The 24820-nt window shown below is 31.5% G+C and overlaps 1 protein-coding gene and 1 long non-coding RNA gene across 2 annotated transcripts; one reads left to right on the plus strand and one right to left on the minus strand.

The window, feature by feature from the left end:
* Positions 1–9380: 9380 nt before the first annotated feature.
* LOC125212592 (uncharacterized) lies at positions 9381–11253 on the minus strand. Its single transcript, XR_007174753.2, has 2 exons — positions 11116–11253; positions 9381–10011 (listed from the first exon to the last, which is right to left on the minus strand). It is a non-coding gene; the product is annotated as an uncharacterized LOC125212592 (long non-coding RNA).
* Positions 11254–18940: 7687 nt separating this feature from the next.
* LOC125211417 (transcription factor bHLH112-like) lies at positions 18941–22182 on the plus strand. Its single transcript, XM_048111192.2, has 7 exons — positions 18941–19320; positions 19512–19890; positions 20087–20191; positions 20279–20344; positions 20769–20834; positions 20918–20971; positions 21383–22182. Exons 1-7 carry the CDS (start codon positions 19055–19057, stop codon positions 21533–21535), a joined length of 1089 nt encoding a protein of 362 aa, XP_047967149.1. The 5' UTR covers positions 18941–19054; the 3' UTR covers positions 21536–22182.
* The last annotated feature ends 2638 nt before the right edge of the window (positions 22183–24820 follow it).

Consider the following 24820-nt stretch of genomic DNA (forward strand, 5'->3'; position numbering starts at 1 on the left):
ACTACTGTAGTACTATTTTACAATTTAGAATTTTAAACATGATTATAGAAAAAAAAAAAGATGATGTGAGTGACTATTACTATTTCGTTGAACGATGACACTAAGAAATTAAGCATGTATATGCATGCAATCATTTTTATGATTCGGAATTTTAGTAATTATTTAATACTAATAATTTGACGCAAATGAGTATTATGCTTTCATTAGATGGTACACGTAGAAATTTAAGTATGTAACATATGTATACCACTGGAGTACTATTTTACAATTTAGAACTTTAATTATTATTTAATTAAAAATTAAATATATTTATGTTCGTATATACTTTTTACAATCTAGAACTTTAATTATTATTTAATAATAAAATAATTGGATGCAATGAATATTTTTATTTTGTTGGAGGATAATATTAAGAAATTAAGTGTTCCTATACGAATATTAGACGATTGAATTCAAATGTTTTTATATAATACAAATTTTGTAGAAAGTCAATTTATGATATGGAGTATCTTTCTAAATTTTTGGCTAGCGGTAGAATCAGAAAATATTGACAAATGCAAAATTAGTGCATTGATTTGAAAAGTTCAAATCTTTATAAATCTTACCATCCGAAAAATGGTGAATAAAATCAAAGATAGTGATTTGATAGGAATTATCTTTCCTTTTATGAATAATTTATATTTATTTATTTATTAATTATTATTTAATTCAAAATAAGGGTATATTAGTCCATATTATAATTTGATTTATGTCAAATTGACATAGGGGTATTATGTCTTGGAGACATTATGTCTCTAAATCACATACTCTTTTTTATATTGTCTCTTTTAAAAATAAAATATTTGTTAAAATAGTAATAATATTATTTTTTCTTATTTTATTCTCTTTTCCATTTAATCATAAGGTAACAATATATAAAATCGTATGTTGAAAATATAATTGTTTCGTATTTAATGAAAGTGGAGGAAGAATGTACAAAAGATTCATAGACCGTACTTTATCGTGAAGAACCAAAGATGATTGATTGCTCAATGTTCATGTTCGATTCCTTCATATGCAACCTCCTGACTTCTACTCCCTCCGTCCACCAATAGGAGACCCATTTTCTCATTTTAGTCCGTCCGCGAATAGGAGTCTCGGTTCACTTTTACCATAAATGATAATGAGGTCTCATCTTCCACTAATTCATTTCAATCTCATTTCATTTGAAACTAATATATACAAGTGGGACTACTATTCCACTAATTTTTTTCCATCCATTTTTCTTAATATTTCTTAAAACCCGTATCACCCATAAATGAGACTCCTAATAGTGGACGGTGGGACTCCTAATAGTGGACGGACGGAGTAACTTCATAATCATATGATACTTTGATTTTTATCGAATCAAATCAAGAATTTCTAAAGTAAGTGAAACAATTTTATTGAATCATAAACGTTTGGGGAGCGAAAAACAAAAATTCATTGAACGATGAAAACGCTAGTAGAAATTCAAACAATCTATTGATTTTTTAACTTTTATATTAAATTTTGATTTTTATTTTGATTTATTAGTATTTTGGTGGTGTTATGAAAGAAAACAATTCAATTTAGTTGTAACATAAAAAACAATACAACTCAACTTAGTTGGAATGGAAAAGTATAATTTATTCGAGAGTGTGGGAATGAAAATATTTGATATTTTGGATTACGAATGATAATGTTTTCAAGTCATAATGAACTATATCTGTTTACAAATACATTAATATTAGTTTGTAACACAAAATATATCCGATTCTGACTGTATCAGTTCCTGACTCAATATCACATATAAATATGTTTATGATGTCAATTAATATTAATATATCAAAAATTTTGTATTATACTCCAGTTCTCAAAAATCTCATTAGAACCGCCCCTATTAAGTTAAGTAGTTGGGATTAATAAATAAAATAATTAGAACTAATTAACTCAATAATTAAATGGGTTTGAAACTTGAAAGGTGTGATTCAAATTTGGGCTAATACAGGTAGTATTGGGCTAGTAATTAAATTTAAGAAGAAATAAAGATTTTATGGCATAGCCCACCTTGCAGTCCATAAAGTATTTGTCAAAATTGGGGTCAAAATCAGGTTTGACTGTGCCAATCATATCATCAATTCGAACGCTAGTTGATTAGTAAATTATACTCCATTTCCTCTTTTCTTTGAAAATAAAAATTATTTATATTTTGATTCATCCTTTAAAATAAAAAATTTCTAATTTAAAAAATATTTTTCTTTTTAATGAGGTGATATTCATCTTTCACTAACAATATTTCAATCTTTTTTAATCTCTCTTACTTACCAACTGTAAATTAAAACTCATACCCTTTTAAAAAATTTATTTCTAAAAAAACGAGGAGTGTAGTAATATATAGTGTGTCTACGTGATCTTTGCAATATATATTTTGTCGATGATTTTCGTATACATCCTTGTTTTTTATACAAATTAAAAAAATACTCCGTCCCCGAAAATTATTCTAGCTATTCTTAGTAATTTTAATAACATATCAAAGTTGAGAGGTGTCGCAGACATATTACTGATGATGTTACTTGTATTGTTTGTGGGGGAGCACAAGAATCCATTGATCACGTCCTGAGATGCCCGACTGCCTCTTCTGTTTGGAGTAAGGTAGTCCCAAGAGATATTTGGTTCATGTTTATCTCTATTCCATTTGAGGCTTGATTGATTGAAAATTTGAACTTGAGCAACTCTTGGAGTACTATATTTGGTTTAATTTGTTGGAGACTACGGAAAAACAGGAATGTTAAAGTGTTCGAGGGTGAGACGTGGTCGGTGGATAGCATGATAAGCCAGAGCAGGTCTTGGGCGCGAGCTGTGCAAAACTATGTTACATGCAAAGTCAAGACCACAATCCCAGTGAGCAAATTAGTCAGTTGGTCCCCTCCAAGGTTAGGTAGCTGGAAGCTCAATACGGATGGGGCAGTGAAGGGAGTATCTCAAGTGGCATCAGCCGGTGGTGTTATTAGGAATGATGTCGGGATCTGGTTTAAAGGATACTCCAGGAGCTTAGGACATGGTTCGATAATTGTGGCTGAATTATGGGCCATTTATGATGGTCTGCAGTTTGCCTGGGACAACGGAATACGAAGTCTTGAAGTCGAGAGTGACAACCAAGCAGTGGTCTTTATGATTAACTCGAATAGAGAGGATGGAAGTTGTTTCAATCTCGTTCGAAATATTTGGAGTATGTGTGACAGAAATTAGTCTGTGGAAATCAAAACACGTATATCGTGAGACTAATTCAGTTGCAGATTTTTTGACAAGCTGGTCGTCAGGTCGGGATACATGTATGTATGTACCTACACGATGAGCCACCAATTGGGATACGGAACTTGTTATTGAGCGATCGTTTGCGAACCACACATGTTCGAGCTGGATAGGCTGTAGTATTTTCTTAAGGACTAAGCCCTCTCTTGTAAACAAAAAAAAAATACCAAAGTATATTACTTCTTGAAATTCATTTGAGAATATTGAAAATCCAAGTCATAGTGTGTTGAAAATCTGTATATACAAGTAAATTTATTAATTGAGTTCATTTTTGTATAGAGTACTAAAATTTATTAATACTTTCAAATATAATTTTATATCAGGAAACAAACTAACGGTCCTATCACAAGAGACTTGTATGATCTCTCACGTAAAGTGAGTTTTTTAGCAAAATATAAATAATCTCTTTTACATTTAATTTTTATTTTCTTTTTTACTTTTTTATTTTATATTCTTTTATACTTTATCATTTATAGTTTGCGGTGTGTTCCAATAAACTCAGCCTCAATCCTATTTTTCAGTTGTCATGTCATCATTTTTCATTTCGGTTCCAATACCTACAATACAGTCAGTTCCATTTCCATCTTTGCTTTCAGCTAGTGGGACCTATAATATTTAATTGATATAATTTCATTTCACCTCTTTCTTAGGCGGCACGAGATTATATGCAAATTTATTTTGTGTGTTGAGAGAAGAGAGTAAAGTAAGAGAGATGGAATAAAGTAGAGATAAAGGTGTTTCCATTTTAAATAATGAGTCATCTTAGTTGTGACAAACTAAAAAGGAAAGTGAGTCATCTTCAATGGGACGGAGAGAGTATATATTTTTGTGGGACATACAAAAATGAAAAGTGCACATATATTTATGGGACAGAGTGAGTATATTAAATGCGTTTCACATTTCACTATCTTTTTCTACGCACTTTCTGTTATACTCTTTGATCTCCCATTAGGAGTCCCAATTTACTTTTAGTTCATCCGTAATTAAGAGTTCCGGTTCACTTTTTAATATAAATAGTTGATAGACCTCATATTCCACTCACATATTTTCTTATAAAATTAATGTACATATATATACAAAAGGTCTCATATTTCGTTATCTTTATTCACCCACTTTTTATAGGAGTATTTCTTAATATCTACGCCGAACGACGTTGAATGAATGGAATAATTTTTAAAATTCGGCAAATGAAACTTTTAGTTTGGAACAGAGGCAGTAGTATAAAATATGAAGAATTAAGTACATATCTTTTCTCCATTTTAGGAAAAATTAGGTGGACCGTATATTACTTTTCTAATGGGACTTCCTACGACATTAGTAATTAATGATTTAATTAATTTTATCTTTTAAATAATCCATGACCAACAATGACCGACTAAGATACAAAATGCAGTGGAAATTAGATTTTAAATGGTTGAAGATAATTGAATTGATATACTTCCTATTTCTTGCAAGAAAGAGTTCCATCTTTTTATTTTTTGTCCATCCTTTTACAGTTCATAATTGAATTGATATACTTCCCATATCTTGTAGAAATTACTAGCGAATATGCATATGATGAAAAATAATAAGAAATTGGTATGATTATTTTTTTTTTTAACACTTCACCCCATCCTTAAAAGCTAAATGATAAATTTTAAAAAAAAAACATTATCCGCCAAACAACATATATCAAAGTTGTTGAACCAATTAGTACTGTTTTAAAAGCTAACGATAATTAAACTAGAAAAAAACACTCACGCCTCTCACAGTCAACATCAACGCCTGTTTCACTGTGGAGAGAATATGGAGCATCTCCTGACCCCTTTGATCGGCATTCATATTAATGAAGCTGTGCTTGATTTCTTCATACTTTTCTGCCTCATGAAGCACATGCAACTTCACCTTGTCGATAGTGGAGTTCACTGCAAAATAAAAACGATTAGAACTATACAAAATAAAAAAATATAACTAGATATACGTTTATAAGCAGTTTACCGAAGTTGTTCAATGCTTCTTCCATGGCGATTTAGATGTCTAGGAAGGAAATGACATGATAATCGACATATAAAGAAGAGGGAGGGGGGTAAACTTTGTTAACCTTTTCCCCCCTGCCCTCTATCATCCTCTATCATCTGCAACAAAGCGATTAAGAATTATTTGAAAATCGAGTACTTAACACTTAATTATTTGAAGAATTATTTAAGTGTAATCTACTACTAGTATTTAGATAATGGAACGTGTAGTAGTGTTTGTATTTAATAATGAAATAAACTTTAAAGTTGTTGATTAAGTAGGGTTTGGGTTCCCGATGTGATGTTTGGGTTTCCAATGTTAGTCGTCATATACATACCTCTCTTGATATGCCTCTCAGTTGATCTCTCATGCTTCTCGACCTTTCATTTTTGCGTTTCAGATTTCTCTTACAGAATCGTTCTTGTTTGGTGCAAAACTTTCAAACGTAGCGTCGTTTATTTTCAATGATACTCGTATGTATACCTCTATCTCGTGCGTCTTATATGTCATGGTCTGCAACATTTCTTTTTTGGTGTTAAGTACTCGATTCTCAAATAATCTTTAATCGTTGCTTCGTTGCAGATGATAGAGGATGATATAGGGCAGGGGGAAAAAGTGAAGAAAGTTTACCCCCTCCCTCTTCTTTATATGTCGATTCTCAGGTCATTTCCTTCCCAGACATCTAAATCACCATGGAAGAAGCATTGAACAACATCGGTAAACTGCTTATAAACGAATATCTAGTTATATTTTTTGATTTTGTATTGTTCTAATCGTTTTTATTTTGCAATGAACTCCACTGTCAATAAGGTGAAGCTGCATGTGCTTCATTAGGCGGAAAGGTATGAGGAAATGAAAATTCAATTTGAATTCCAATTCCATCACTTCATACTCGCCACCTTTCAATAGAATTGAGTGATAGTGTTTCTATTTTGTGATTTTACATTGGTAATGATACTCCTAGTGCTAGATATAACTTTATAATTGTAGTGTTGAGACTTTTGGTCAATGGTTGGACACCACCTTATCCCACTGGTCTTGCACTTTACACACTCATACACCCTTCCATTTGTGATAAGCTTCTTGAATATGTCATGAGCATGTAGAGGGAACTTTACTGCACCATCATCATCATCATCAACAACTTGTTATCTGCAATGACCAATAGCAAATTATAAGTAATACTCTCTCTAGCAAACACTAAATGACCTGATAACTATTTAACGTTGTACATAGATGAGTCCCTTCTTCATTTGAATTGTTGTTTCTCCACTCTTCAAATGGACTGCTGCAATTGCTAGCATATGCATCACACTATCAGTTATAATTGACCACATATCTGCTTTAACAAAAGCAAATGAGCAAATGTGCATAATAGGATTAGTCTCAATTGTGCCCGTGTGCACATTAAAATCTGTAAGTATAAACTCCCACTTATACACACCCTTAATTTAATTTAATTATTATATCTTATAGATATCCTGAAAACAGATCACTTCAATTTGGAGTGTTGAGGCATATCTTTACAGCGAGGTCTTATGGGTGATTTGGCAAGCAATAGCGATATTTTGCTTCATAATTGCGCATGATAAAACAATTTGGTATGTTTTAACAAAATTAATAACGATTGATTACAATACTTGCATATATAATTTTTTATAGAATCCTTTACTTGTTTTTTTGGCAGAGCAATAATGTACTCCCTCCGTCCCATAAAGATTGTCCCATTTTTCCATTTCGGGACGTCCTCATTTCACTTTTTACCATTTTTGGTAGTGGACCCCATATTCCACTAACTCATCCCTACTCACATTTTATTATAAAACTAATATATAGAAGTAGGACTCACATTCCACCAACTTTTTCAACTCATTTTTCATTACATTTCTTAAAACTCGTGCCCGGTCAAAGTGGGACAATCTTCGTAGGACGGAGAGAGTATTTGCCAATGCAAATGTTACCCAAGATTTACCCTTCAACAAGTTACTAAACAGTTGGAGGGGCCCTGAAATATGCAGACATGTTATCAAAGGAATAAAAATATATGTGTTAGTCCAAGTCTTTATTGGATTAACAACAACCATATTGATATGCAAGGATGAATATGAAGTATCGATTCTTGACTTTGACTTCACTCATAGGTACGAATAATAATTTCAATTCAACTTCAATAAGAAAATTGATTTTGAGGTAGAATAATAAAAAAGGAAAGTTTTCAACAACTTCTTTCTTATATTTTTCCTTTCTCTCTTACTAATAATATGGACCCCACATTCCACTAATACTACTTATCTTTTACTTTTTTTTCCTTCTCTCTTACTTTTAATATAGACCCCACATTCCACTAACACTACTTATGTCTTACTTTTCCAGTTTCATGTTAAAACCCGTGCCATTTCACAATGTGTCCTATTTTTCGTGGACAGAGGGAGTATAATTTTTTTTAAGATTAAAAGTTTTAAATCATAAGTAGATAACCATTTAATTTATTTACATATTCAAAAAATATTTGGAAATCCTAAAATCATAAATAGATATCCATTTAATTTGATATACCGTTCAGAACGGTATATCGAAGTTCGGTACGATATACCGAAATTTCGATACGGTAACAGTATAAATATTATTTATACCGAAATTTCGGTATATACCGTAATCCGGTATACCAAAACTTTCGATACGGTAACGATATGAAATTCTTTCATATCAATATTTTCGATATGATAACGATACAAAATTTTCGGTACAACATACCGTATCGACCCAGCCCTATCCTCACCCTTTCGATCGGCATTCATATTACTGAAGCTGCGCTTGATTTCCTCATGAAGCACATGCAACTTCACCTAGTCGACAGTGGAGTTCACTGCAAAATAAAAACGATTAAAACTATACAAAATCAAAAAATATAACTAGATATACGTTTATAAGTAGTTTATCGATGTTGTTCAATGCTTTTTCCATGGCGATTTAGATTTCCGAGAAGGAAATGTCCTGAGAATCGACATATAAAGAAGAGGGAGTTACGGAGTAGTATCTTCTAATGAGACTTCTAGTACATTACTTAATAACTAGTGGTAACCCACGTGCGATGCACGACGGAATATTTTTCCGTTGTACGATTTTAAATTATTAATAATGAAAATGAGAAACAATATAACTACATAAAATTTTAAAATAGTAAAATGTACTACTATATAATAACAATTCAATAAATATATACTTGTCAATTCATTTTACACCTAAAGACATAAAATTAAACATATTTAAAATAGAATCAAGACAAAACACAATAATTTGGGCAGTGAAGAGAGTATATATATCACACTTTGAAAAATATATTTAAAACAATCCTTCATATCTCTCTACCAAAAATAATGAATCACACTTTTAACAAAATAACTATATTCGAGAATTAGAAACTGCATGTTTCGAGATGTGGTACTCTAATTAGGCAATCAAAGAAAAAAAACAACAATAAATGAAATGAAAATTACAATAAAAATTACTCCCTCCGTCCCACTTTAGGAGTCCCCCGATTTACCATTTTTGGGTGTCCCACTTTAGGAGTCCTGGTTGGAATATTCCATAAATGTTATTAGGCCCCACATTCCACTAACTTTTTTTCACTCACATTTTATTATAAAACTAATATAAAAAAGTAGGCCCCACATTCCACTGTCTTTTTTCACCAACTTTCCTTTACATTTCTTAAAACCCGTGCCGAACTCAACCAGGACTCTTAAAGTGAGACGGAGGGAGTATAGAATAAACCGAACTATAAGAGTCCGTTCGGTACACGAAATTGGAATTGAAATTCTATGGAATTGAATTATAAGAAATTGAATTCTAATTCAATTCCAAATCCTCTGTTTGGTATAACTAAAGTATTGTCATGAAATTGTATTATAATTTCAATTCCTTTATTTGGTAACTCACATAAGAATTGGAATTGAATTTGAATCAATTTAATATTCAATTTTTTTTAAAATAAAGTATTTTTGAAATATGGACTAAAACATTTTTTCATTACTAATCTAAATCAAGTGCTTTTAATTTGTACCTACTTTCACTTAACCAAATTTTTTTGAATAAAAATGAAAATCATGTCAATATTGCATCTCTAAACAGAAATCACACGTAGAAACAGCAGCAGCAACAACAACAACAAAAGCAATTTAAGAAATGGAGTTTCTCCATCTTCTAGTAGTTGGCAGCTGGGATCCATTGTCTTTGGCGTGTGTCATCTTTGTGAGCTTGCTGAGTTTCTTCCATCCAGATGTTCATGCCGACGTCTGCCTGGGCTTGGCCAGCTTGTTGAAGTCGCGCTGCAACATCTCCATGCCAAACTGAAGCTCCAAATAGTCTTGACAGTCTCCAGCTCGAACTTGAGAGTGTTGATGTCCTTCTTTGCCACTGTCTATCCTTCTTGAAATGATGATTAAGGAGTTCCCTCCAGCAATGTCTTCCGGTTTGACACCATGAGTTGATACTGTGACTCCCCACCCTCTTTCATGGAAACCGCGTTGCTTAACAGACAGCCGTGCATACACGCATCAACAGACAGCTTTTGGCACTCCATCACGCTGCACGTCCTCTTCCTCTCGTGCTCTGTCAGCGCCGGATGCGCCCACACATCATGTTGAAAGATATGAAATGGCAGTAGCAATGTAACAAGCTGGACTCATTTCTAACAATGTTACCCTAAGTTAAGAGTCAACAAAAGGTTAGCCAATATGATAAATGCTGATTGGAGTGATTAATGAATTAAAACTGAATGATCCATGGAAAACATTGCAAAGGAAAGGAAACACCAGCTCTCAATGTTTTGTATAGACATTGTTGCTGAACATCAACTTTCTGAAATAAGGTGATGACTGGACTACAAGAGATAAGAGATAAATGTATGTGCCACAACATATCTTATATGTAAAAAGTAGATTTGGTGCAGCAAAACGACCATGCATACTTCATTTTTTTTGTCAACATATCATACTTAATCAATGCATAAAAACCATAGCATACTGATCCCTTTTCCACTTAGCTAAGGGCTATGTCCATGAAGTCTGCTGTTGCAAAGTTGTAATTAAGTTCGACATAATCAAATCCACAGTTCCATCAGCAGCAAGACTTCTAAACTAATAAATGAATGAAGTCTAACTTCACTCACTCAATCATGAGCTAAATGGAACAGCTTCTACTATATTATGCATTTTAGCACCTTCCTAGTAAGAAATTACCATCAAATTTAGCTCCTATAAATTATTTTTATGCGTTCGTCTGTGTAGGTTATTACAACAAAGAGCATCACACACGAGACGGAGAAAAAAACACAAGGATCACCAAATTTTTCTATAGAAATAACTTCAAAGGAGCTACAATTTATTTTCTCCAAATTTGTTTACAAAGATGACTATTCTAAAATGGCTACAAGAAATGCAAATTGAAGTTGCCTACTTTCAAATATGCGTTCTTCGTTGTTAATTATCACCATACTCCTGTCTCTAACTAGAACAAGTACACATTATTAGATAGCTCTACTTTACTCACCACAAATTGACATTGACAATTTTTGTAGCCATAGAATAGTTATCTTTCAAGAAAAAATAAAGAAATGCAAATTGAAGTTGATCCAGTAGCCTCTAGCATAGAAATTTCAGTTTAAGAAGACACAAGCAGCGTGTGAAAGCATAGAACATCCAACATCCCCTTTGCCGACCGATTTTATAATATATAGTAAAATCGGAAGCATAAAAGAGGAGGAGGTGAACTGGAAATGCATAAATGAGGAAGAGGTCGAATCGTTACCTGATTCTCCATCGATCGTAGAGATGAATCGGTCGGCAAAGTAGCTGAGAGAAGCTAGGGCATACACGCGGAGAGAGAGCAGGATGGGCAAATTCGCAGAGAGAGGAAGAGAGGAAACGCGCATAGTGAAAATTTTAAATTTATACGTGGCCCGTTTACATTTTGACCCGAAATTAAGATCCGCGTGTTTTAAAATTTTGACCTTTTTTATGGAATTGATTTACAATTCTTTTGTTAATACATGGAATTAGAATGGTAGAATTCGAATCGATAGAATTGAAATTCAATTCCAAATCCACCTATATTTGTGTTACCGATCCAATTCCAATTTTAAGGCTTGAATTTCGTGGTATCGAACGCACCCTAAGTTTTGTCGATAAAAATCCTCTTTCCGCATGATTAGTGCTCTTGGATTGACGTATTATAACTTAAGATGAAACAACTTCCTCCTAACGTATATAACACCTCAAACCCGCTAGACACCGATGAACTTGATAGAGCTCCAAAAATCGAGTAATACAATGTTCCTAAAATGTACTATAATAAAAATGTTGAGAGCTTGGGAGTGAATGAAGAGTTTGTCCCAACTAAGATAACATATTTCATTTTTTTAGAAATTCTCTCTCTCCGATTAATACATCCAACCATTTTTTCTCATTCTTATTAAAATATTCACATTTTTTTTTCTCTCTATTTTAATACTTACACCTACATTTTCCCTCTCCAATAAAATACTTAAATCAATAATTCTTAAAATCCCGTGCCGGCTAAGAAATGTGTCATCTTAGCCGAGATGGAGGGAGTAGTTTTTAACACTAATGAATAACAAAAATGAACCATAACCCCAAAAGATTAGGGCAGGGTAGTCAAACCATATGATCGACGACAATTAAAAAATACTGAATTTAATATAGTCTGCGAAATAAGATACTCCATAAACAAACCCAAAAAAGATTATTTTAAATTAAAAAAAAAAGGTATAAAGAGAGTACAAATCCACACCACATAAACTACACGAAGTTAGCCAACTCAAAATGAGTTTGATGCAACTGGCCATCGACAAGAAGAAAAGCACGGACTTTTTTTATGCAATCACACAAAATATAGTAGATGATATATAAAAGAAAAAAAACATTTTCCAAGCAACGACCCTTTTCTTACAACATCACTCACATTTGTTCCTTTCCTCTTGTGTGAACTAAAACACCCAAAACAAAGTGTGAAATAGAAACAATAATTAATTAATTATGGTTTGAGATTTAATGATTGAGATTTAATGATTTGAGATACATGTTCAGCTCCAGGCTCATCATCCTGCATGTTACAAAAACAAACACACATTAACTAAGGCTTAGGCTTATGGTTATAAATAAATATGCAGATTTGAGATGACTTACACGATGGCTGAAATTGAAAGAAAAAAAACAACAATAAATGAAATTGAAATTACAATAAAAATTATAAAATAAACCGAACGATAAGTCATGTCGAGAAAAATCCTCTTTCCGCATGATTAGTGCTCTTGGATTGATGTATTATCACTTAAGATGAAACAACCCTCCTAACGTATATAACACTTCAAACCCGCTAGACACCGATGAATTTGATAGGGTTCGAAAAATCGATTAATACAATGTTCCTAAAATGAATAATAAAATGTTGAGAGCTTGAGAGTGGATGAAGAGTGCTTTTATTGCCGTGTAATTCATCTACACTCTATGCCTTTGCCTTTTATAAGCACAAAATTGGGACATGAAAGATCATATAATTAAAAAATCATAAATTATAATATTAAGAGAATAGAGGTTACAAAATTTGTCAAATGCTCATTATCCTATTTAATATTTGTAACCGCCGGTTATTCATTTTAATTCAAATAAATATTCATGATAGTTATTTATAAATATTCAAATTCATGCCTAAAACTTATAAATATTTAAATTTATTTCTAAAACTTTTAAATATTTATAGTTAGGCCAAAGGCCCAAAACTCGCCGCCTATTATATAAGTATATTTTATAAGATATAAATATAGATTTAATTGATTATCGTTTAAATAATCCCTGACCAACAATGACGGAGAAAGATACAAAATGCAGGGAAATTATAAGTATTTGATATTATGAATTTGTGACAGTCATCATTATATATCGTTTGCTAATGAAATAGTATCAGTTGCCCTCTACGACTGCCACGTGCTTGGGGGGTCTAACTTTTGTCTTTTAGTGCTCTATGTCACTCATATATCATAGTGGCGTCATTTTTATTAATTTCTAATATTATTACTTTATTTGTTTGCGAATTTTGCGATTATAGAAATTGTAAAAGAATTTGACGGTGTTTCTAGTTTTGTGATTGCACTTAGAATATAATTTGATCCATTGCATGGTTGTAATTAAATTAACTATATTGAATTTGTGTGCTTAAATTAAGATATGTAGGCATAGAATTTATATTTCATATACTCCCTCCCTCCGAGAATAGGAATCCCGTTTTTCTATTTTAGTCCGTCAGCGAATAGGAGTCCCAATTCACTTATACCATAAATAATAATAGGGTCTCATATTCCACCAACTCATTTCACTCACATTTCATTTAAAACTAATATATACAAGTGAGACTCATATTCCACTAACTCTTTTCCACCCATTTTTCTTTACATTTCTTGAAACTCGTGCCGTCAAGGAATGAGACTCCTAATGGCGGACGGAGAGAGTATTATGTTTATTATTTTTTTTGGGAAAATGCATTAAAATACATGATTTTCAAATAATTTTAATTTTGGACATAAACTATAAATTCATATACAAATACAATCATTTTTAGTATTTTTCAATTTTAACATGGCTAACATTTCCTCATAATTTAAGGTGAGGGAGAGACTCGAATGTTCATAACGCTTAAATAATTGATGGTATACTAAATGGCATAGATTACAAGCAAAATGGAGTATTATTTATTTTAAGTGTAGAATTAACTAAAATTTTATCAAAATTTTGGAACAACTAAAAACAAAATTTTGGGTCGATGAAGTATTAATTAGCTAGTAACCTTTTGCCAAGAATACCTATACACAACAGTACATTTACTCAATGACAAAAGTGTAATATATATTTAATTTGCAAATGAAGTAATTTGAAAGCAATTGCATAAATACAAAAAAAAAAAAAAAAAAAAAGAGGGATCGTTTTCATATTTTATTTTTGGTTATATTAGCATACTGCAATCTCAACTATAAATAAGTATTGGAATAATTTGTTACTATAAATCCATACACTGCAAAAATTATTATTTAAGGTAGTAGCATATGGTTAATTAACGTCAAACACATCCATAGCGTGTGGAAACACGCAGTTAATTAACGTTATAATACATCCATTTTAAATCCTATTTGACAGACTGATCATAATAATCGTTCTTTTAATTAATCTTAATTGTTCCCAGCATAAACTCTTTTTTAATAATTGGTTGGTAGAATTATTAAGCATGAAAAATCTTGAAGGTCAACTTATTAAATTGCTGACATTCCATATTTTTAACACTACAAACACAAAATCCATGAGGCTGCCAACAACTGCCATCAAAGAAAACAAAATAAAAACATCAATTTGTGAGAATTTAGCCGAACAATTTTTTCATTATAATAATGAATGGTAATTATATGGTATGTCCAGATGTCCTGTTTTCATATCGTGATTCTGACATCAAAATTCTCCACATCTTATTCCAAAAAATAACTTACTCTCTATTCTCCACATTAAATAAAAATTATGGGACTATCCTCTTATTCTAGCTGTAATTAAGTGGCTAACATTTTAGATAAGTTCCCCCATTTCTTATGTACTTTTAAATATAACTTTTACTAATAAAACAATTCAACTTATATCTTCAAGTTTAATTGTGTGTTACAACCTCATAAGAAATTCTTTTGCTTAGAATTTTAAATTATTTTGTGATTTATTTTACCAAAAACAATGCGCCCTAATATTGCACGGTCTTGTTTCGTCCAATTTTCCTTTCCAAATAAGATATACGTATTCGACTTGAATAAGATATAAAAAAAATTCAGTTTTATTAAATTTAGCTTATAAGATCATATGATGGTTTAAGAATATCTGTTCCAAAAATTATATACCAAACGCAACATTAAGCATATATTGACATAATAAAATTTTGATTCGCGGACAAATCATCACAAATCGGTTAAGAAAGTCATTATCCCTTTAATTTAATTGATTAATATAGTTGCTTTCAAGATTGTTTTATCCTTCTATGTGTCAGCTCATGGCTGTTTAGAGAACCTAATAGCATAATTAAAGTGCTAATAAACAACTCTCTTATACGATTATAATATATATCTATAGATATGTCTAAAACCATATAATTAAAGTGGAAATAACAATCATACATATATAAATAGTCTTTATTAGGAGAATGAAACAGTCACAATCATTGCTTTCGACTCATAATGCGCGTGCAATGACCGGGTCCCACTATCATATGAATAAATAAATACACAGCTCTATATATTTGAGAAGCTTACTAGTATATTAAAGTATATTGTAGAACTAAGCAAAGTTAGATGCAAAAGGAATATTGGCATTCTTATTAGTTCAACTTCATCTCGACTATTCTAAAACAAATAAATTTAATTATTCATGCTTTGTGATTCACTAGATAGGGACAACGACCAAGTAGCACCAAACGAATTTTCAATTCAAATTTTTGGGCATATTTTTTTGTAAATATTATATACACTTCCATGTCATGCTTTTGTTATAGTTTATCGTATCTATAAATTTATATAATCTAATTGATAACTTAATAACATACCCAACATCCACGCTAGCACTGAAATAATAGTATTATATTACTATAACACAATAAGCATCGATCAGCGTTAGTCTTATAGACACATTTATACACCCCATGATTAGTAAATGTCCCACCTTTACATATACTTAGATTTTAACATAAAATCTTTAAAGAAAAATAGATGGAAAAATCATTAGAATATGAGCAATACTTTTACATATTAATTAGTTTGATCAAAATTGTAAGTGAAATGAGTTTATAAAGTATGAGACCGAATTAATAAAAATAGTAAAAGTAATATGACATATTTAATACTAAATATTCCAAGCTAATTATACGAGACATTTAAAGATGGACTAAATAAAGAAGTAGTATGGAGTATTGTGTAATCGAATGTATATCCTCAATTGCTGATCAAATATTTTATCATCGCACGTCTTTGTGTGTGATAATATGAAATCTCCAAGTACTATAACTATTTTTCCAAAACTATATATATGATTGAGGTGGTCCTATTCTAATGCTTATAGCACCCTAATCCAAAATCAAAACTAAATCTCCATTATTGGATTTAAAAATGAGTGGATGAGATTAAAGCTCACAAATCTCAATAAATAGTAGACAAAATATCAACAAAAGGGTAATATCGTCATTATGTTATCATATGATAATTTTCGTGGGTGTTTTTTTATATCAATATTATGTATTACAAATATCAACAATATGACATTAGAATATCAATACAAGGACAAGAAAATATCAACACATTTTTATTGAGATTGGACATGCATAATATTGAGATTTTGCCTACAATATATTGAGATTTTTTGTTGCATTTGTTGATAAAAACTACTTATCAACATGTACGAAAATTGAAATATAATTTATCAAATTTCATCACCCAAACATCGTCGGAACATATGCAATTGAGATCTCGTTGGAATCCTTATTAAATTATCTTTAATTTGATATATTTTTTGCGAAAAAATAATTTAAATTGAGAGAGTTACGTAAATTTAAAGATTTGAGATGATTTTGAGAAGAGAGAAAATAGTTAGTTATAATTACTACATATAGGATTTGACATTAATACCCTTTTTATTTAATTAATAATTAATTAAATTTAAAATATATTACACTTGACATATATTAACCACAAGATCTTTTAATCTAATGATTGAAAATTGGTCTCAATTTGGAATTGATAATTAGTTAGCAATTGATTACGTCCCCTGATCGAAGTTATCAAATTAAGTTAATCTTTAAGCTATTCAAATAAGAATAAAATATATAACAATCTGATCAAATTTAATAAAAGAAACTCGTATAGGAGCTTTTGGAATTTGACCCTATTCAAACCTTCGATTTAACTCTTTATAAGTTAAGTAATCCATTAATTACTTCATCAATAATTGCTTGAAAATTCTACCAACCTTAAATTGGCACCCACACTCATGCCGACATGCGCGATACATCAAATTGTCACACGCTAGTCAACCCTATAAAATTTTTATTTGTCAAAGTCATCTGCAACAAATGTATACAATCAAATCTAGTGGAAAATGTTTAATTCGAGAAGTAGCTTTTTAAAACACGATTTTCTAGTTTTCCCACAATGTCAGTGGACGACTTAATAATGTTAAATGCTACATTTCCAAAGATTGATCATTCTTCCGATAAGAACGTGTAGGATAGGATGTTCATTTTTGGCTTGGTTATTGGGTGTGAGTGAATAGTAGTTTTGTGGCATAATTTTATCGATTGTCTTGTTAAACTCTTATGTAATACTATTTTTTTTTATTATTTGTAGCAATTTTAATGCTGAAAAATGATTCGTCATTTTGATGAACTCAGTCCTCACAAGGTAGTTGGTCTCAGGTTATTATGACTAATTCCAGCTAAATTAACAAAATTGTATACTCCTTTTGTACACTTAGGTGGTGTTCGGTTGGCATGACTAATATTATGAGACTATCCATTTAGTATTAAGTTGTGAGATTATTTTAGTTGGATGAGGGAGGCTATGATTAATTATCATGAGATTATCCATCTAAGATTAAGTTGTTGGGGTCAATCTTATGAACCAAACATAATACATATTTAATCATGAGATTTAGTTTTGCCAACCGAACACCCCCTTAGAAAACACTTTTGGACCAAAATAATTCGTGAATAAACATATATGTATTCTTATTTCTTAGTTGTAAATAACACTATTTGCAGAGTAATTCTTGACGAAATCTATTCTTGGCCGTTGCGAAATGCCAAAAATTCATAAATATTCTAATTGTAAATTAAAGAATAAAATAGTAGCTAGAGTTAATTTATTTTTTATATTTTTTATATCAAAACATAGTTTAGCTTTATCATTTTAAAATAACTATTTTATTAGTTAATTTATTTATAAAATTCTAAAAACTAATTAGGTTAGGGCTGGTTATTGAGTCTTGACATAAAATTTGTTGCTAGCATTGAAATAACAAGATAAAAACTATATTGTGTTAAAGCATCGGCATAATAAGTAGGGTTTAACAACAAGAATAAGTGATTAGCATTATAAATTGTCTGAAATCTTGAAAGTAAAGTGAGCAAAAGAAGGTGAAATTTCCATTTCGTCCCTAAAATCAATTTCAGCCGCAGAATTTTCTAAACTAGTAAAAAGGTGCAAACATTCGTGCCCCATCAAACCATATTCCTTTGTTCATAAGCGACCCACAAAATATTTAAATCACCACACAAAAATACAAAACTAAACACATTAGGGACATTAATAAAATAAAATAATAATAATCATTGCATACGATAAAGAAGTTTATTTCTACCAAATTTCCTTTTTTTAGTATAACAAAACTTTTTAGTTGTCTCATAGTAATTCTAATCACAATCTCCTCCGAATGTCAACCACATTCCTTAATCCATTTCACTCACTTTTTTCATTTATATTTTTTAATTTCCACAAATAGAAAAATGTATCATAGCACACATATATATACAATTACATCCACTAAAATCCACTTTCATATCCCATCTCTAAACTAAAACTTCTCATTTCCTACACAAAAGTTGGAACTACAACAACAATCAAAGTTCAAAATTTTTGAAAACAAAACTTTTAGCAAGAATCATGGAAGAAGAATTCCAATCGGTAGTCTGTGGAGGAAATTGGTGGAACTCTTCAAGAAATCTCTTCGCTTCATCGCCGTGCTCCGCCGCAGTCAACGACTCCGGCTGCCTGAACCCTAGCCTCGTCAAAACCGCAAAGTCCATCAGCAACGACTCCACCGGCTCCGCCTCCTCCGTCGTCCTCCAAGAAGCTCCAAAACCACAAAACATGCCGATTGATTCAACTTTTCACATGATTGCCGACGATAATTGGAATCAAGATTTGATGTAAGTAAATTTTCTCACACAATTATTTTAATTTCTCTCAAATCACCAATTTCATAAAATCCCTAATAAATGGTCCAAAAATTCAGTAGCTACCCTAAAAAAAGGTGTGTTTTTTTCGACTTGTAACAAATGCAAAATAACAAACCAACTTGATCAATCAAACTCACACTTATCTCCTTGTCTTCTTGCAGCCATGATAGCGCAATATCACAACAAAATTATTCTTACATGAACAATCTCGAGCTAACGAATTCCGTCGCAAACACAGCCACGAGCTTCCCGCTGAATACGACGTCGTACAGCTACACTTCGTCGCTACTGCACACGCTGTTTGAGGCCGATGATACTCAGCCTCTTCTCGAAAATCCGGCGACTAATTTTGCGTCGCCCCCTAATTTGAGGCCCTCTTTTCCTAAACAGCAACAAATTGCTAACAATTTTCAGCTCATCAACAACGCTGCTTTCTGGAATGCGACGGCCGGAGCGAGCTTTCTCCCGTCGTCGACGCCGCAGCTCATTCCCTCAGCTCTTACTAAACCGAAACTCAATCACCAGAGCTTCGGTTCAAAGGTAATTTTGCATCAATATGTTAATTTGCATGTTTTTAGATATTTTATTTTAATTTGTCAAGCTGATTTTAGTATGAATTTCTTGAATTAAGTTTTTACTATTTGGTGTTGAAATTAAGTTTTGAGGTTTTGAACTTTTCTAGGTTTAGTTTTCTATATTTAACCTAAATTGGGAGAATAATTTTGTATATTTTTAGAATGTTAACCGGAAGGCAGCGGGAGCAGACGCGGTGGCGATGAAGGATGGGAGTGAACCTTCATTGAAGCGTGCAAGAATCGAAACTCCATCGCCAACTTTTAAGGTAAGTTTATTTTTGGCTTTTTATTGAAAAAAATTTAGAATATGTGTTAGAAAATGGAGTAATAAAATTTTAGACTTTCTTCAATAGGTCCGAAAAGAGAAGCTGGGGGACCGAGTTACTGCGCTCCAGCAGTTGGTTTCACCCTTTGGAAAGGTAAAAAAACCAGATTTTTAATTTCTTATTTTTGTATATTTGTAAATTTAATTTCATGCCTTCAAATACACAAATTTTTGCTCGTGTTGATTCTACTTCTTTATACTCCCAGTTTTCATTTTTTTTTTCTCTATTATACAGACATTTGTTACATTTCTACAACATGTAGCTGTAAATTTTAGAGTTTTAATTTTGTTAAAATGTACAAAGTTTTGCTCATTTTGGTCCTGCATGGCCTAGAATATTATTATATTTTTTTTTTTGCAATTTTACTCTAATTTAGAGTTTGTGAACGTGATGACAAAATTTGAACTTTGTGCGCAGAGTTAGAAATGTACCACAGTAGTGTATTTTGAAGGAAATTAACCACAAAATTTTGAAATTGTAATGTTTTGTAATAAAATGTGAATTAATGTTGTTACAGACTGATACTGCGTCAGTACTCCATGAAGCAATAGACTATATAAAATTGCTCCACGATCAAGTCAATGTAAGTCAACATATCCCACTAAAATTAATTTGATTTCTAAATTTAATCTTGGTGTATATTATATATTTTTTGCTTGCTTTTAGGTACTAAGCACTCCTTATTTGAAGAATGGACCGCCTCCATTGCAACGCCAACAGGTATGACCTAAAGTGCTTTCATTTCAATTGCATCCACGAACCAATTAAAAAATTAAAATTTACTGTACTATAGTATTTCGCAAATTACTTGATATATAAGCTTAAAAGAAATACTTGTGGAGTCGTAAACGGTGCCGTTTCACACGGAACATGTTGACACTTTTTGCCCAGTTTTGGCCCACGACACCATGTGCTAAGGGATGGTGCACACGAAAATGTTTTAAATTTCAAATAATAGTTCAAAATCGACATCAATATGCCTAGTAAATATCTAAACATGATTTACTAATTTTTTATGTAACGTATGTGACTATTGTCTTATCTTTCTAGCTTTTTAAAAAAAATTTACAAAAACAAAATGAATATTTTTTATTGTTAACTCAAATATTTATGTAACGTTATTACTCGTAGGCTCCCGACAAAATTAAGGAGCAAGAAGAGCCAATATTAAAGGACCTAAAGAGCAGGGGCCTTTGCCTCGTGCCGATATCAAGCACTTTTCCGGTGGCTACTGAGACTACCCCCGATTTCTGGACGCCTACATTCGGGGGGAGCTTCAGGTAGACAAAAAAGAAAAATATAACAAAAAAGAAAAAGGAAATAAAAAAGAAAAAAAAAAGAAAAAAGGAAAAAAGCGTTGGTTTTAACTTCTCTAGGCCAAGAAAAAGGATGATATAGAGAGAGGAGAGAGAGAGAGATGTGTGTGTTGCAGAATTGGAGGCCACATTGTTGTTTCAGTATTGATGAAAAGCAAGACAAGGGAAAGGATGGGGGAAAAGAGAAAAGGAGAAGACAGCCAAGCTGGGCCATATGTATCATCATGAAGGTTAGCAAATGATTAAGAAACACAAAAATACAATAAATAAATTGTTTTAATTAGTTGTTGATTTAAGGTGTTGTTGATGAGGAACGGGAACAAGTGCTAAATTTAGCTTTAGTTTGATTAGTTTAGGAGATCTGATTAATTATAAGCGTATGCTTTAATTATCAGTTTTAATTTCAGCTGAATTTAGCAGCTTGTATGGAGGTTTTGTTCCTGTTTCTAAGTACAACTCATTTCCATATCATATTGTCCACCGACTCTTATTTTATTTATGCATAAAGTTGGAAAATATTGAGATAGGTTTGTAGTGTTATTTATTTGGAGATGTTACCACCTAACTTTTAATTTAATTTTGGAATTATGAAGGTTTTAGTGGAGTTGGCTTTTAGGGTTTGTTGTATATTGTTGAGTGGGTGGTGTTGTTTTGTTACTTACGCGTGTGCGTACGGAAGGCCCACTGCATGATTACATTTTTTTTACAAATTTTGGATTTTTATTGGTTAATTTTGTGTTCATTAGTTTATAAATTGTTTGCATAGGATATTTTTACTATAATTCCTATAGGTGAATGCATATGGATATTTTTTTTGCATAATATATAGAACAGATTTTCTTTTGGAATTCAAAGTTGCCAACATTGATCAATTTTCAATTTTGTGAAAAATAAATGTATTTAGTTTTTAATAAGCAAACCACTACACAGTTGCACAAGATGGAAAAAAAATGCTCGCATGCACGTGGACAATGGACTGCATGAAACAAAAACCCAATGCTAGGCACCTTTGCATTACAAACTTGTGAGGCTTGATCTAGTCGAATCAAATGAAAATACTAGTAACAACTTAAATAAAACAAAAGTTTGATTTTTCAATCAAGAAATATAAGATTGTTGAAAGAAGCTAGGATGCGATTCGGTACACGAAATTGGAATTGCATTGGTTACAATTCTGTGGAATTGAATTATAATTTAGTTTTAAATCATTTGTTGGTTACATGATGTCCAGTAATAATTCGGTAGATGATACTGAATTTGAAGAAATTATAGATGTCCAGTAATGATGTTCATCAAATTATGAGGGGCAAATATTCACTTTATTTTGTAAATTTTTTGAAAAACAACACTATACTTTATTTTGAAAGTAAAATTGTAGTACAATGTAGGATGTATTTGCATTCATAATGTGCTGAATGTATGAACTATGTGCAGCGTGAAAAAATTAAGATGTATAAATGTTATTAGTATATAGGTTTGGTCAAGTAACTTATAAGTTTTTTTTTTTCCAAAGGGGTCACCATCCTAGTACTACCCTCGTCCAACCCCGCTTAATTTTATAGTTACGATGGCAATTTAAATGCATTCGCATTCTCATTTTCAAAAGATAAATCAACCATATATATAAATTATGCTTTGTTTTGCTAGGCATTACAAAAACATTCATTACTTTTTTTAAATATACATTGTTTAAATATCTAAAATAATAAAAAAATATTATGAAAAAAGGTGTCGGAGATGTTGGGATTTGAACCCACATATATAGCTTCAATAAAAGAAACATCTCCTACCACTGAACTAGGAGTATAATATTTTCTATATAAATTAAACACACTATTTATATACTTAAAATTATTAAAAAATAAATAAAAATGATACCAACGTGCCCTTAAGCGTCAACGTGTGTAAGCACCTAGTGCCAGTGACGGATCCAGGATCTTAAAATAGAAGGGGCGAAATAAAATTTATCGGAAGCTAAAGGAGAAGGGAGGGGTGACGCCGGAAGCTATCGGATGGGGCGTTTATGAAAAATTTACGTCTGGATCCATGGTATCGAGTCGTCGGGGAAAGGCGATAGCCCCCCTCCTACCCTTCTCTGGATCCGCCACTGCCTAGTGCACGACGCCCTCCAATGCATTTATTTGCCTGTGCTTCCACATTTGGATAGTGCTTTCCTACGTACCTTATTTGTTTTCCTATGCAAGGTCTGATAAATTATACTCCCATCGTCCTACAAAAGATGTCATACTTGTGGGATGACACAAGATTTTAGGAAGTTTTGTTTTGTGCGTTAGGTGGAAAGAGAAAATATAATATTTATATTATTGTGAGTGAATATTTTCTATAAATAGAAATGTAATCTTTAATGGGACAGACTAAAAGTGAAAGTGTAACATATTTTATGGGAGGAAGGAAGTATGTATTTTTGAAGTATTTTTAATTATCACAGACTTTCAAATATTTAAATTCTATAAATATTGTAATATTTTGTTAGAGTACTACTACCTCCACAAGCTTGCAATTTTTAATCTCTCTTTGGAAGAGTGAAGACTATGCCAATTACAATTACCCTTGTTCTCGTCTTTTTGTAAAAAAATTGTACAAAATATATGATTTTTATGCTAAGAGGATGACGAGGAAAGAACTGATTGAATACACTAGAAAGTAAAAGCATCTTTTCCCAAATGATGAATGTCATATAATTCCTTCACCTAAAATCCTTGCTTTGATACTCTATAAGCTACTTTGCTTTAATTATCATGTCAATTGTCAAACATTTCACTATACTTCCTTTTGAAGCTTAACAAAATCGAAAAAGTGTTTCGCTTTATCAACATCACCGCATGTAAATTGACATGCAATAATTATATTTACAATTTACTTTCTTTGGATAAACATATCATTTAGTTCCTTTATTATATCATTTCCTTTACACACACTCACACACATAGTATACACTAATCGGATGATATACTAAATGCTTTTCTAATTTATTTGAAAGGTTAGCACAAAAAAATACTACTAACGTTGCCCAATAAATGTTTTTTTTATATAAATACTAAAAGTGTTCTAAATTATACTAAAAATAAATTAGTTATAATATTTCATGCGTCCATTTTTTGGCTCCCAAAATCTTTATGTAATTCGCCGATCGATGATATTGTACGGGGTATAATTTTATTTTTGACAAGAGTTATGTCAAAATCTTGAGGGAAAAAAAGAGAGATAATAGTATTTCTTTTTTGGTACGAAA

Source organism: Salvia hispanica, chromosome 3, assembly GCF_029641045.1.
Source record: "Salvia hispanica isolate PSC_SH4W2 chromosome 3, Shi_PSC_v1, whole genome shotgun sequence".
NCBI lineage: Eukaryota > Viridiplantae > Streptophyta > Magnoliopsida > Lamiales > Lamiaceae > Salvia > Salvia hispanica.

Excerpts from the sequence above, each read along its gene's own strand:
- LOC125211417 (XM_048111192.2), top strand. The coding sequence starts at position 19,055 with ATGGAAGAAGAATTCCAATCGGTAGTCTGTGGAGGAAATTGGTGGAAC. Across the intron at positions 20,192-20,278 it reads CTCCATCGCCAACTTTTAAG|GTCCGAAAAGAGAAGCTGGG; the intron begins GTAAGTTTATTT and ends TTTCTTCAATAG. Across the intron at positions 20,345-20,768 it reads TGGTTTCACCCTTTGGAAAG|ACTGATACTGCGTCAGTACT; the intron begins GTAAAAAAACCA and ends ATGTTGTTACAG.